General features: G+C 37.4%; 1 protein-coding gene across 4 annotated transcripts in view; it reads left to right on the top strand.

Annotated features, from left to right (window-relative positions):
* The window catches only part of LOC124537837 (GAS2-like protein 3), a 63,056-nt gene extending 54,949 nt beyond the window's left edge, over positions 1-8,107 (top strand). For 3 of the 4 annotated variants that reach the window (XM_047114771.1, XM_047114774.1, XM_047114772.1), the window contains 7 exons: positions 4,039-4,163; positions 4,285-4,426; positions 4,939-5,140; positions 5,323-5,372; positions 5,461-5,573; positions 5,785-5,913; positions 6,048-8,107. In XM_047114771.1, the coding sequence (XP_046970727.1) occupies positions 4,039-4,163; positions 4,285-4,426; positions 4,939-5,140; positions 5,323-5,372; positions 5,461-5,573; positions 5,785-5,913; positions 6,048-7,040 (1,754 nt within the window). In that variant the 3' untranslated portion in view covers positions 7,041-8,107. The remainder of the gene's footprint in view (positions 1-4,038; positions 4,164-4,284; positions 4,427-4,938; positions 5,141-5,322; positions 5,373-5,460; positions 5,574-5,784; positions 5,914-6,047) is intronic. The other variant, XM_047114775.1, reaches the window with a different exon arrangement.
* Positions 8,108-12,891: the final 4,784 nt, after the last annotated feature.

Genomic DNA, 12,891 nt, shown 5'->3' with positions numbered 1-12,891 from the left:
ATATAGCTAAAACCGGTAATCTCAAAACAAATGTAGTTACCACCGATTTGATGAAAATATGTTTCATATAAAAATAATAATAATAGTACAAATAATAATAGAATATAAATAATAAAGTAAAATAAATAATTTCCGTGGTTTTCGGTCAGATGTGTCACGGAACTGGATCACTTGCACGCCAATCTGTAATTAGGTTAGTCAAGCGCCAAAAATATTCCAATATCATATACTCCAATCTTTTTTAGGACTTTTATTATTCGAATAAAATTGTATGTAAAAGTGACTTCTTCACGTGAGTGAATTCTTTGAACTTTTTACAATTTATATTAATATTATCACAAATCGCTATATTTTATATTCTGCAACATTGGATTTATTATAATAATTTTGATACTAAAGTTCCGTTGCTTCCCGGGGCTCGTTGACACAAATTGCAATTTTAGAAACCGTTATCACGTCTAAAACTGTGATTAGTTCTTAGCGTTCATTCGTAAGTTAAATAATAACTTATCTATACAATTACATGAAATGGTGTTATTGTATGGAAATACATGACTTTACGTGTATGTAAGTATTATCTTTTGATAATAAATTCAACGTATCGTTTCATCAGATTGCATCTTCGACCTTGTAGACTTATTAATCGATGTTTATTCATGGATTAAAGTCTTGGCTTAATTATTTATTTGGAAAAAATCACTTGCGGAGACCGGTTATTAAAAGTTGCGTTCTTGCGCTAGCCGCAGACAGCCGCGGTCTTCACGCGCTGTATAAAGTCAAGGAGAAACGAAGCTACGAAACGGTCATTCCTTAGCACCCGAACAGTATCTCTCAACATTAATTACTCGTTAAGTTGTTCGATTCATATTGTAGGTTCTAACTGAGTGGTTTATAAGGATTAAAAGATATACACATCAATGTACATATTCATTATTCACTATTAATTAATGCATATCTTGTGTGTACGCGTATCGCCGAACACGATGTGAAATGCGGAGTATGTATCGTATCGGAGTCAATGTTACGCCGTTTATGTAATAACTGTTCCGTACCTTGAGATGTAACTTTAAAAAGTCACAATTAAAGGCACGCGGGGTTAAAGGTTTTTGAGTGCCTTTGATTTATTATTGTTTAAACTTATGATTAATACAATAAACTTCGCTAACAATATAATGGTATAATTTTATACGAATAAATTGAATTACAATGAAATGGCATATAAATTTTATATAATATGCATATTCGTATTTTTTAAAGGTTGCTACTTAGTATTATTTATTATGGTATAAGAGCTGAGGTGGCCAAGTGGTTAGAACATCTGCATCTTAACCGATGATTTCGGGTTCAAACCCAGGCAAGCACCACTGTATATATACGTGCTTAATTTGTGTTTATAATTAATCTCGTGCTCGGCCGCGAAGGAAAACATCGTGAGGAAACCATGTGTCTAATTTCATCGAAATTCTGTCCCATGTGCATTCCACCAACCCGCATTTGAACAGCGTGGTGGAATATGTTCCAAACCTCCGTAATGGAAGAGGAGGCCTTATCTCAGCAGTGGGAAATGTACAGGCTGTTACTTTACTTTTTTACTTTACTAAATAATATTAAGCAACAAATTTGTATAAAATTATGTATGTATATATTATTTATATATGTATATATATTTTTAATAATGCTCTGAAGCGTACGTTCACTTAGGCGGCAAGCTTTAAGAATGTTTAAGGACTGCACTTATCTGCATAAAAGTAATCGGCCTTCGGCGACGTGAGATAGCCGTGAGATAGCCGTCGATGATTTGTATTATGCTGAGTCGCTGCTAGCAGTCACTCGCAATCACGCCGACATTGATACATTAATCCACTTATGCAAATATTAATAACATGAAATACTATTGGAGTTACTCGCGAACGAGTAAGTCAATGTAGCTATGTAAAATATACGTCAATGCAAAGACCTGTGCGGCTGCGTCCGTGACATTGACTGTGCGAACATTGCTTGTGAGAAATATGTTGTGATCGGTTCCTGGGAAATATTGTGATAAAATTCATTTTCATTCAATCTTCATGGACATACATTCACAGAAAGGCGGGCACAAGAAAACTACGTAGACCTCGTGAACTTAATTGACGGTTGATCTAATTATAGTTATACAAAGTTTTTAAATGAAACATACTATTTTTTGGTAATTATGTATAATGCGTCATGCAGGTTCAAATGTACTAAGACGATCATCAAAGTTCCATGATAACGTTTACCGGTGGAAAGTAAAGTCAGCTAAATTCTTATTTGACAATCTATCTACAGATGTAAAATAACCAGTCCTGACTGACTGATTCATCATGGCTGAAGGTAAACTGTTAAAGTTAGGGCCTTGAAATTTGGAGAGTAGGGTCGATATATTGCGTAGACATCCACTAAGAATGGAAGTCCTCAATTACTAGGAGTTAGGAAATAGTTCTTTGAACATAAATATATGGATTTATACTCCTCTTCGTAGCTTTTATGAAGGGAAGTAAGTACAGGTTCACTAAACATTTCTTTTGTTATGTTATTGTTTGGTATATCATGCTCCAGATATAAGTTTTATTGAAATAGGTTCAGCGCTATTTGAAAAAAATTAAAAAAAGAACCATTTGTTACATAAGGACTTTTAATTTCTATTTTGAGAAAATAACACTAAAAAGAGTAAAATAAATTATTTTTTTTTAAAAAATAACAGCGACTTCAAAGTGATCATTAAAAAAGTAATAAAATAATTTAATTTAAACACGTATTATTGAAGTAGGACGATTTTGAGTGAAAAACAAAATGTAGAAATATTTAGATACGATCGGCCGATTTCAATAATACGTGTTTAAATCAAATTATTTTATTACTTTTTTAGTGATCACTTGAAGTCGATGTTATTTTTTAAAAAAAATATTTTATTTAAGAATAGTAGACACTCAAGCAATGTACAAACCCGCCTCGAGATATCTGGCGCACGCGGCGCAACGCTGCGTTGCTTGACATCTATTATTCATGAATCACGCGACGCCGGGGGGCGCGCCTATATATTAACTTGTAGCTGCAAGAGTTGATCGACCGAATGCTCAGTTTTATTACTACACTTCGTATCAAGTACCTAGTAGTACTATTGTAGAACTAACTTACGTTATAGTCGATTAGTGAAGGATACGAATTAACAAGTGAATCATAATTGAATCTTGCTAATTTCGACTTGTCACGTTGCAGAAAATTTACAAATGATTATGATAGTATAAATAAAACTAAGGGTATGTTTATCGTTCTACTGAGCGGTTTACTATAGAGCCGGATCGTGGGCGTCAGCGGAGCGCGTTCGAGTACGTCACGGGAGCGACGACGCGTGACAATGTAGCGATGATAAACACCAACGTATACGGTTATCTAACGGCGGCCCGCTGGTGCAGTAGGTCACAAAAAAACCAACGCTCCTTATAATGAATTTGAAGCAAAACTATATCCGTTATTTTTTAAGTTATTAGTTTACGTTTCAAGTGTTCAGTGATTCAGTAGCGTAATTATACTTATTTTGCACGTATCTGTCAGTAACAAAACGGTGTAGTGTCGTAAATAATTATCTTTATGAGAAATGTAAGTCAAATTAGTTTACGACTACTGGCTGCAGGGCACTGCACAAAACCAAAACGTATGTATATTATAATAATCTCATAAATAATTTAAAACTGAATTCGAAGTTCTCTGATTCAGATACTCTACGACTACGGTAACTTGTGATATTATTTTTTTTTAATTTTTTAGTAATGAACTTAATATCTCCACGAATGCTTTACTGAGGATATACGGGTTTTACAGTTTTGATAATAATTAGAGATTCGTAAATTGAAATAAAAATATGCTAAAATTATGTCTTTAAAAAATGAGTAAGCGTGTAGGTTACCATAAACGTATCATGATTATAAAACCATGACACTATCTGTAAAAAATCTATTAATTATATATTTTCGTCATTATCTTAATAAGGAAAAAATGTCTACTGTTTTTTTTCTACAGGTATAACGTACCTGACCGGCGAGAACTTCCTGGATGTATTGGACAATGGCGCGGAGCTGTGCCAACTCGCTGTGGTCATCCATGAGCGCGCGCGCGAGACCCTCGACCAGGGCCTCATTGTAGGGGTTTGTAAAAATATATTAACTTATTATTATTTGCTTATAATATTAGTTAGTAGTCCCTAAAGTAATTTCCAACTTGCAAGCGCCTAGGACCGCATGAATGTGTACATTGTTTGCATTGCAGCCGGTGCCAGCCATTCGCGGTCGTTGCTGGCAGCGCGCCGCGCGTCGCAGTTTCTTCTCCCGCGACAATGCCGAGAACTTCATCACCTTCTGCCGCGAGCTCGGCGTGCACGAGAACCTGCTTTTTGAGAGCGACGACCTTGGTATATATATATAATATCTTACGTCTCGAGATTAAGCACTAATGCTTTTATTTTACTGAACACTAACAATGACTACATAAGATTATACAGACAAACAAGCAATTAATTTTAAATTGTTGGGATTTGGCTCTAAGTTAAGGAATTATAAATACAAGTATTCCAATGATTACCATTGGAATACTATTATTTTTACAGCAAATTATACTTCAATCTTTGTGGCACCATAACAATTTATTTTTTTCTAAAAAGACAAGTTAACTGAAATGTTTAGTACATTTATTTAAGTACTTGTAAATTTTATATTGAAATGTCTGGGGAAGGATTTTTTTTAAACTTTGGTAAATGAATTACTAATTTAAATCACAATGCATTTGTGATCTTTTCAAAAACTCGCAAAATTTATATGCTTTTAAGATCGATTTATCCAGAATTTTATCAAACGTAACACACGTTTGAATAACTAAATGTTGGTATTTGTGTATCAATAACATCTATCGATTTGCTTACTGCAGTTCTACACAATCAACCGCGTCAGGTGATCCTGTGCCTATTAGAAGTAGCGCGGCTCGCTACCAAGTTCAACATTGAGCCACCAGGGCTTGTGCAGTTGGAAAAAGAAATAGCGATGGAGGAACGCGACTCAGGCCTAGACTCCGCCATGTCCGGTGCCGCATGGCAGTTCCGAGATAACTCGCCGTCCCCGATCAGAGAGAGGTAGGCCATTTTTATTTGAAAATAGATCTATGGAAAATAGTTACTGTCATCGTCAGTTATACATATGTAACATTGATAAATAAGTAAATTACGCGCAGTTATTTCTAAGATGTTACAGAAATACATTCGTATAAACTTCTTGTTTTGGTTTTTCTCAAATGTCATCATTAATTAATTTCCAGATCGAAGAAAGATTCAAAGGAATTACCTTCCTCGCCAGACCCAAATGACAGTAAGTTTTAAATGTATTAGTAGCATGTGGTAGAAATAACTTCGGGATTTTAGAGAAAAGATTATAACGTGGCTATTTAACGTTCTAGATGATTTGTCCGTGCCCGACAACGTGGACGCAGAGAGCACTAAGTCAGGCGACACGGAGAGCAGCACCGACACCGACGTGCCCCTCAAGCCCACCAACGAGCTGGATAAACGAGTATGAGGACTTTACTAAGAAATTGTGTTGTTTGCAAAACTCAATAGTTGATTGGCTCTCGATCAGATCACTGACTTTGAATTTTGTAGTTGTTAAAAATATATAAGTGCCTACCTACTTCATTTATAAGAAAATTCATTTGTTTTCTCAAATAATGGTTCAACTTATGCCTTTGGAAAATCCTTACTATAATAACGACTATCCCTTTAAGGTCCAACTGGTGACACGACTTATGGAGCGGGGCTGCAACTGCGGCTCAGGGAAGTGCTCCAAGCTACTCAAGGTGAAGAAGGTCGGAGAGGGTCGCTACAACATCGCCGGTCGAAATGTCTTCATTAGGGTCAGTAATCTCGAATAAGTATTGGTGTAACAATATGCTTACCTTTTCTTTATTCGTGAATTTGTCTAGTTTAATCATTTCTGATAACAATGCTTGATGATGACGCTATGAAAATGTTTCTTTTCGCTGTTCAGTTGCTGAAAGGGCGACACATGATGGTGCGCGTGGGAGGCGGCTGGGACACACTGGAGCACTTCTTGTCGCGCCACGAGCCCTGCCAGGTGCGGCTCGTAACGCAGGGGCGGCGCGACGTGCTGCCTGTGTCCCTGCCCTCCCCTGCCAGCAGCAAGGCCTCCCTCACCAAGGAGCCCTCGCTCGCCGGCACTGTCTCCCCCGTAGATAGTAAGGCCTCGTCCGTCAGTGGCAAGGCGTCTCCCGTAGATGGCAAGTCCCGCCCGCACGCCGCCAGCCGGTCCGGTAGCCGTCCCGGAAGCGCGCACGGCTCTCCACCGGAGCCGCGCCGGGCCGCCACGCCTCCCAAGCCGTCCCCCGCGCGGAACAGGGCCGGCCTGACGCTCCCACTTAGGGACGCGACGACCGAGAAGAAGTCCCCCGCGCCGCGCGCCAGGAAGCAGTCCGCCCCCGCGAGCTTCAGCATGCCCGGCACGCCCACTGGCCGGTCAGTGCGGACGCCGCCGGTGGAGCTGCGCAAATCGCTCACTTCGAATGCCTTAGTAAACGTTCCTAAGAAATCGAGAAGTACGAGCCTCGCGAACGCGCAGAGGGATGAAAGGAAGGCTTTCTGTGGCACCGATAAATTGAACCAGGTCAAAAAGAACCGGAGCGCCAGTACTGCGAGCACTCCGACCGAGCCGGCCGCGGCTCGCAAGACCCGTAGTCAGAGCCTCGCTTCGACTCCCGTTAACGAATCTAAAAAATCCCTAACGAACGGTTACGCCAAGAAGACGCGCAGCATGAGCCTAGCGGGGCCGGTCGATTTCTCGAAGCCGCTCAACAAGAACTCGTCCGTGACGACTAGCGGCTCGCTCACGCAGGCCGCGATAGAGGAGAGCATCCGGTTGTCTCTCGAAGCTAGCATAGCGGATAACACTTCTCCAAAAAAGCCATTTTTACACATTAAAGCCAAATACCGAAGTCCCCCGCCCCGCGAGATTCCGCCCAGATAATTTTACCACGGTTTGATTCCTCATTCCATTAGTTTTAAAGTTTGACGGTAATTAGCGTTACTGCGATAGAAGTAAGTTACAAATCAACGAACGTCGGCGCGGGCTTTTCGCTGTGAAATTTTTGAACCCCGTGATGAAAGTTCAATTATTAGACATATAGTTGTCACGTAAGATAGTCAGTAAGCGTTATTTAGATCTCCTAAGCAATCTCATATTTATCACCTAGTAGTGGGTAGACGCAATAATCATTATTAAAACATTCATCATTACTCCAGCTACCGGGAGACTAGTCATAATGATTTTTATATATAATTGTATTCATAAATCTAAAATCATAATTATGTAATTCAAATGTCACTTTCCAATTGCAATAATTATATGATTAATTTATATTTTTATAAGTTCGAGAGTAAGTTTTTTTTTCAAATATAATTTCATGTATAGTAGTAATGTTTGCATGTCGGTATTATTAACGTATTATACATTTGGAAGGCACACTACTGATTTGATTTCCATCGTTTGTTTTGTAATTTAAGTAATTACATAAAATTATGCTTATTGTATTCGTAGAAGCACTTGTACTGTATCGCTTTCGTGCTATTTATTGTATTTCAATTGTATTATCAATGTTTTATAAATGTCGTATTTTGTAACAGAACGTGTTCTCACGCACCTAGAGAGCTAAGTGTACAAACTATACAATATTAAATGTCCACACATCGTCTATTTTCGTACAATGAAAGGATATAAAATATTTTTGCACTTAGATATACAAGCACTAGCTAGAAGACGATACAATTGAAATTTTACCTAAGAATGTTACTCAAACCAAATATTCGCGAAGTGTGTACAGCGACGGGAAATGTTCACTGCACGAGGCATTAACAATCGTTAAAGTTGACTTTGAGCTTAAAACTAGTAAACCTGATTATGTAAAAAATAATTTAGGTAAAGTAAGACCCGTTGATGTACACGAACTCGTAACTGCCGATCTACCAGTATGCAATATTGTGCCAACAGTTTTAACATTGTATGAGGTTAAAATAAACTTTTTGATATGCATTGCCTCCCGTTGTTTTAATCATTAGAAGCTAAGATATCATGCCTCACGAATCATTATTGTTCACCTATTTTACTGCACTTCAAACTGCAATTGCCATAATTTGTATATGCAAAGTAATAAAAATTATGTATTATCTTGTTAGCTTTAAATTTAGTATTTTATGAGCAAAGAATCACTTGCCCTTTTATTAAATGAACTCAGTCATAACAGTTCTACAAATTGACTTTTTACATAAAACATTCAGTGGTCGTGTATAAGGTTTGAGAGTCAATAAATCAGATAGCTTTTTTGTGATCTACAATTAAGTCATAAACATTTTTAGCGTATCATGCATTGTTATCGAGATATCTATCGAAAAATTCAAGAATGTTTGTTTTAATTGTTACTTTTGGTCATAAATATCGAAAAATTTGTAAGATGCAACGCCTTAGCGCCCCGGAAATCTTGGTCTAAAAACTTAAGTTAACCTTTTCTAGGTATCCTCTACAACATATCAAAAAATTCGCTTGTTAATTTCATTTCTATTTTTTAATTTACATAATGATTGGACTATATTTATTTAATTCTTTATTAGATTAAATAAATTATTAAAATCAATGAGAGAAAGAAAGAGAAAGGTGAGAAACTAGGGCAGCAATATATTAATGCTTATTGTTTTTTAAGCACCGCACCACACATTTAGCTGTACTGAAGGAACCTAAGAGAGTAAGTAGTTCACTATAATGTACTTCACAAGTATTTATTCAAAGTATGCAAGAATGCCACAACATGAGCTACAAACAGAATAAAAAAATGTTTAAAATGTTCACCCCTAACAAAATCTTGTAAGCAATCAGATGTTACAACCCAAAAATAAAAAATACTCTTTATTGCACACCAGTAAATAAATCATATAAACACTATTAGGAAAGATGTACCAGAGGCTGCCTTATCGCTAACACAGCGATCTCTTTCAGGCAACCTTAAGGATAGATAAGTTGTACCTTAGGTATACAAAGCCGATATAAACATAATAAAACAAAAATTAAATGAGTTGAACCTAAAAATTTAAAATTTCCTATTAAATAGAGCGGAGTTGAAGGATGGAAGAGTATTGAGTAAAGTAGATGGAGCATATGAGTACTCCTGCGATAGCGAATTGGGAGCCACTTGAGCTTTTTGCGAAAATTGGAGATTTCCAAATAATTACGAAGTCCAAATATGACACGAATGCAAAGATATTGAAGACGCTCAAGCTTGTTTAGTTGCTCCTCTTTTAAGTCAACATAGCATGTGTCAGCATAATCGAAAATTGGTAGCAGGAGGCTCTGTGAAAGCGAAATTTTCGTGGGAATTGGTAGAAAGTTTCGCAATATTCGGAGTGACTCTACAGCAGAAAACATTTTTCTACTTATATTACTTACCTGTGGTTCCCACAATAAATGTTAAAACAAATAACACCTAAATGTAATGTTGTCTTAAATTTTCGCGATTATTACACATTTTTCGTTTTCATTTTTTCAAATTAACCAACAATGAGACAATGGTTAGTTTTGATGTCCAGTCATTGTTTACCTGCTTACCCATACAAGACTGCATCGAAATTGTCAAGAGGAAGCTACAGACACACAACATGCCTATTGAATATGCAGAGCTGTTACATCACTGCCTCACATCTGGTTATTTATTGTGGAATGATGAATTCTATGTACAAGTTGACGGGGTAGCCATGGGTTCTCCAGTATCCCCCGTGGTCGCCGATTTGTTCATGGAAGACCTGGAGGAGAGGGCTCTTCGCTCCGGACCTATAACACCTAGGTTTTATAAACGGTACGTAGATGACACTTTCACAATATTACCTAGTGATCTGACATCTGCATTTTTAGTACATCTTAATTCTATAAATAAAAACATTCAATTTACTATGGAATTAGAGGCAAATAATTCTTTAGCTTTCCTTGACATCCTTATTATCAAGAATCCTGACAATACATTAAGTCACACAGTTTATAGGAAACCCACACACACTAACAAATACCTCAATGGTGACTCGCACCACCACCCTAGCCAGTTAGCTACCGTTGGCAAATCTTTGTTTCAGAGAGCCCACCATCTCTGCGATGCTGAACACCTAGAGGACGAGCTACGTCAGGTCAAGCTTGCACTCCACCAGAACAAGCTGCCCGTGCCTCGCCAGCATCGCAGAAGCCGTATCAAGCCACCCACAGTTGAGCGACAACCTGCATTTCTACCATATGTGAAGGGAGTTACAGACAGGATTGGCAACATCTTGAAGCGAGCTTCAATTAAAACCGTTTACAAGCCTCATAAGAAAGTGAGCCAGTTCTTGAGACCTATCAAGAGTAATATTCCTTTACAAACTGCAGGAGTATATAAACTCGAATGTGAGTGTGGTTTATCTTACATAGGCCAAACAAAGAGAAGTAACGGTACCAGGGTCAAGGAACATATAGGAGATGTCAAAAATAGGCGTTCTTCTAAGTCTGCAGTCTGTGAACATGCTCTGGATAAACCTAACCATTTTATCCGATTTGATAAACCACAGATCCTCGCTAGAGAACACAGATTCATTCCTAGAATGATACGCGAGGCTATTGAAATTCAAAAACATCCGAACTTCAATAGAGAAGATGGTTGGAGACTTTCTAACACCTGGGATCCACTTATTAAAAATTTAAAATCCCAAATCCAACAGACTGCAAGACCTAAAGATACAGTTAGTGCTTTCTGCGTGCAACCGGAACGTTACTCAAGATATCAATTGAGAAATCGTTGGCGGTAGTTGTTAATAATATTTCCTTTGTTCTTCAAATAGACAAATGTCATCTTAGTCTACCCGTGACCACGAACACTGCAAAGTGCTCGAAACGTCGGGATGTTTAAAAATAATTAATATACGCGATTCATCCGTTATAATTAGTTTTATTTAAACACCTAAATGTTTTACAATTTGGTACAAATTACTTAATGGTATATAAACACCATCCAAGCGTACAGTTGGTAAGTCAGAAACGAAATGCGCGATATTAATTTAGAACTTCCGATGATCAGAGCTTGACTTTTTGTAGGTAACTTTAATCTAAAAGATTTTGACCATTTAGCAATTTTATCTAAATTGTCATTTGCTGAATGAGCAGTTTTAGCTAAATCCGAAATTTTACTTAGGAAGTATATTTGAAGATCGTCTGCATACAAGTGGCAGAGAGATGTAATATGAGAGGAAATAGAATGAATAAATATGTATAACCATGTAAATAAATATAAAAAATGTCGCTTGCAGTGTGGAGCGCGCGCGGCGCCGGCGCCGGCGGGGCGTCCGCCGCGCGTGCCGCTGCGCGCGTCGGTCACGCCGCACCGGCGCCGCTACACGTACTACAACAAGATGTTCAAGCCCATCGCGTACGCTCTGCCGCAGCCTCTCTCTGTGTCTCTCGTGTGACCCGTGCGGCGCGAATGGCGACCGAAATGAATAAACTATACTATCTCAAGAACTACTTTTATTACATTATCATTTCCCACACATGTATCAGTAAAAATTAAAAGCACCGCAAGCGCATTGCCGAACACCTCCCCAGGAGCTCTGATCACCTTACTCACCGTCGGGCTACTCCATATTTCGAGGAGGATATGTCCTGCTGTAACTCTACCGCAGTTGAAATAACACTTAAAAAATATGAATACAAATTATAACCTGTTAATCAATATTAAATTGTTCGTCTGACACAAATTCGTCATCGTCAATGATGTTCTAGTAAACAGATATGTCATTAACGCGCAAAAAGTGAAGACTAGAAAACGTCCTAATTGGGACGTTTGCCTTAAGTCGTTTTCATCATAATTATGCCAGTAATACGATATAATACACCATAATTATGTAGTAACACGTTTTGCGTAATTAAAACATCTAGTTATCCCTTTTACTTATGGTTTTTATCAAACTATCCTTTTTACTTGTAACGAAATGTAAAATAAACGGTCCCCGGCGCGCCACACTTTTTTCTGTTGTTAAGTATGGGTATAACATATCTGTTTATTAGAATATCATTGGTCATCGTCCTCACCTTCTAGAATCCGTATTAATTCTTCGGCGGTCGTCATGGTAATTAAAACAGGAACATAAAACTTATACAAAAACACGCGCAACACTAATGGAAAGTTCCATACGGTTTAACTCGGTTGTGACGTCATGAACAGTCGTGTTTATCCGACACAGGCGCTGGCTATATTAGCAAAATGGACACAGTCTAGGGATGGGAATTTGAATTGATAGTTGTCCATACAGAAATAACTAAATCCCTTATTTCTTAGGAAAATATATAATATTTTCACAGAGTAAAAACAACACGTTATTAAATAACAGTAACTTAATGTGCTTTTTTTTATTAAATAACTTGGTATTTAATACAATATTTTTGTTTATAAATATTCCATATCTTATAAATTCTAACATTATGTCTCATCACTACGGTTAGTAAATTTACCGTAATGAAATAGTATTTTATTTTGTTTCTTGATATAGTAAATGTGAATTATAAAACTAAATAAAAGGTTGAATAGATAAACTTTCGAAATAAATAAGTATTTTAGGCTAAAGCATCAGCTTTAGATAAGCTTTAGATATTGAATATATAATAGACAAGGTTTTGTGTCGGATAAATCCGACTCTGGCGGTGAAAAGGTTAAGCACTAGTGGACAAGGTAGCTTTCATAGGATAATATCAGGAGATTCAAAATAAATAACACCACGCGTTAATTTTAGTTTTATTTAAATATTCCTATAAAATAATA

This window comes from Vanessa cardui, chromosome 19 (genome assembly GCF_905220365.1).
Source record: "Vanessa cardui chromosome 19, ilVanCard2.1, whole genome shotgun sequence".
Classification (NCBI taxonomy): Eukaryota; Metazoa; Arthropoda; class Insecta; order Lepidoptera; family Nymphalidae; genus Vanessa; species Vanessa cardui.
This window is presented reverse-complemented; position numbering and strand designations above follow the sequence as displayed.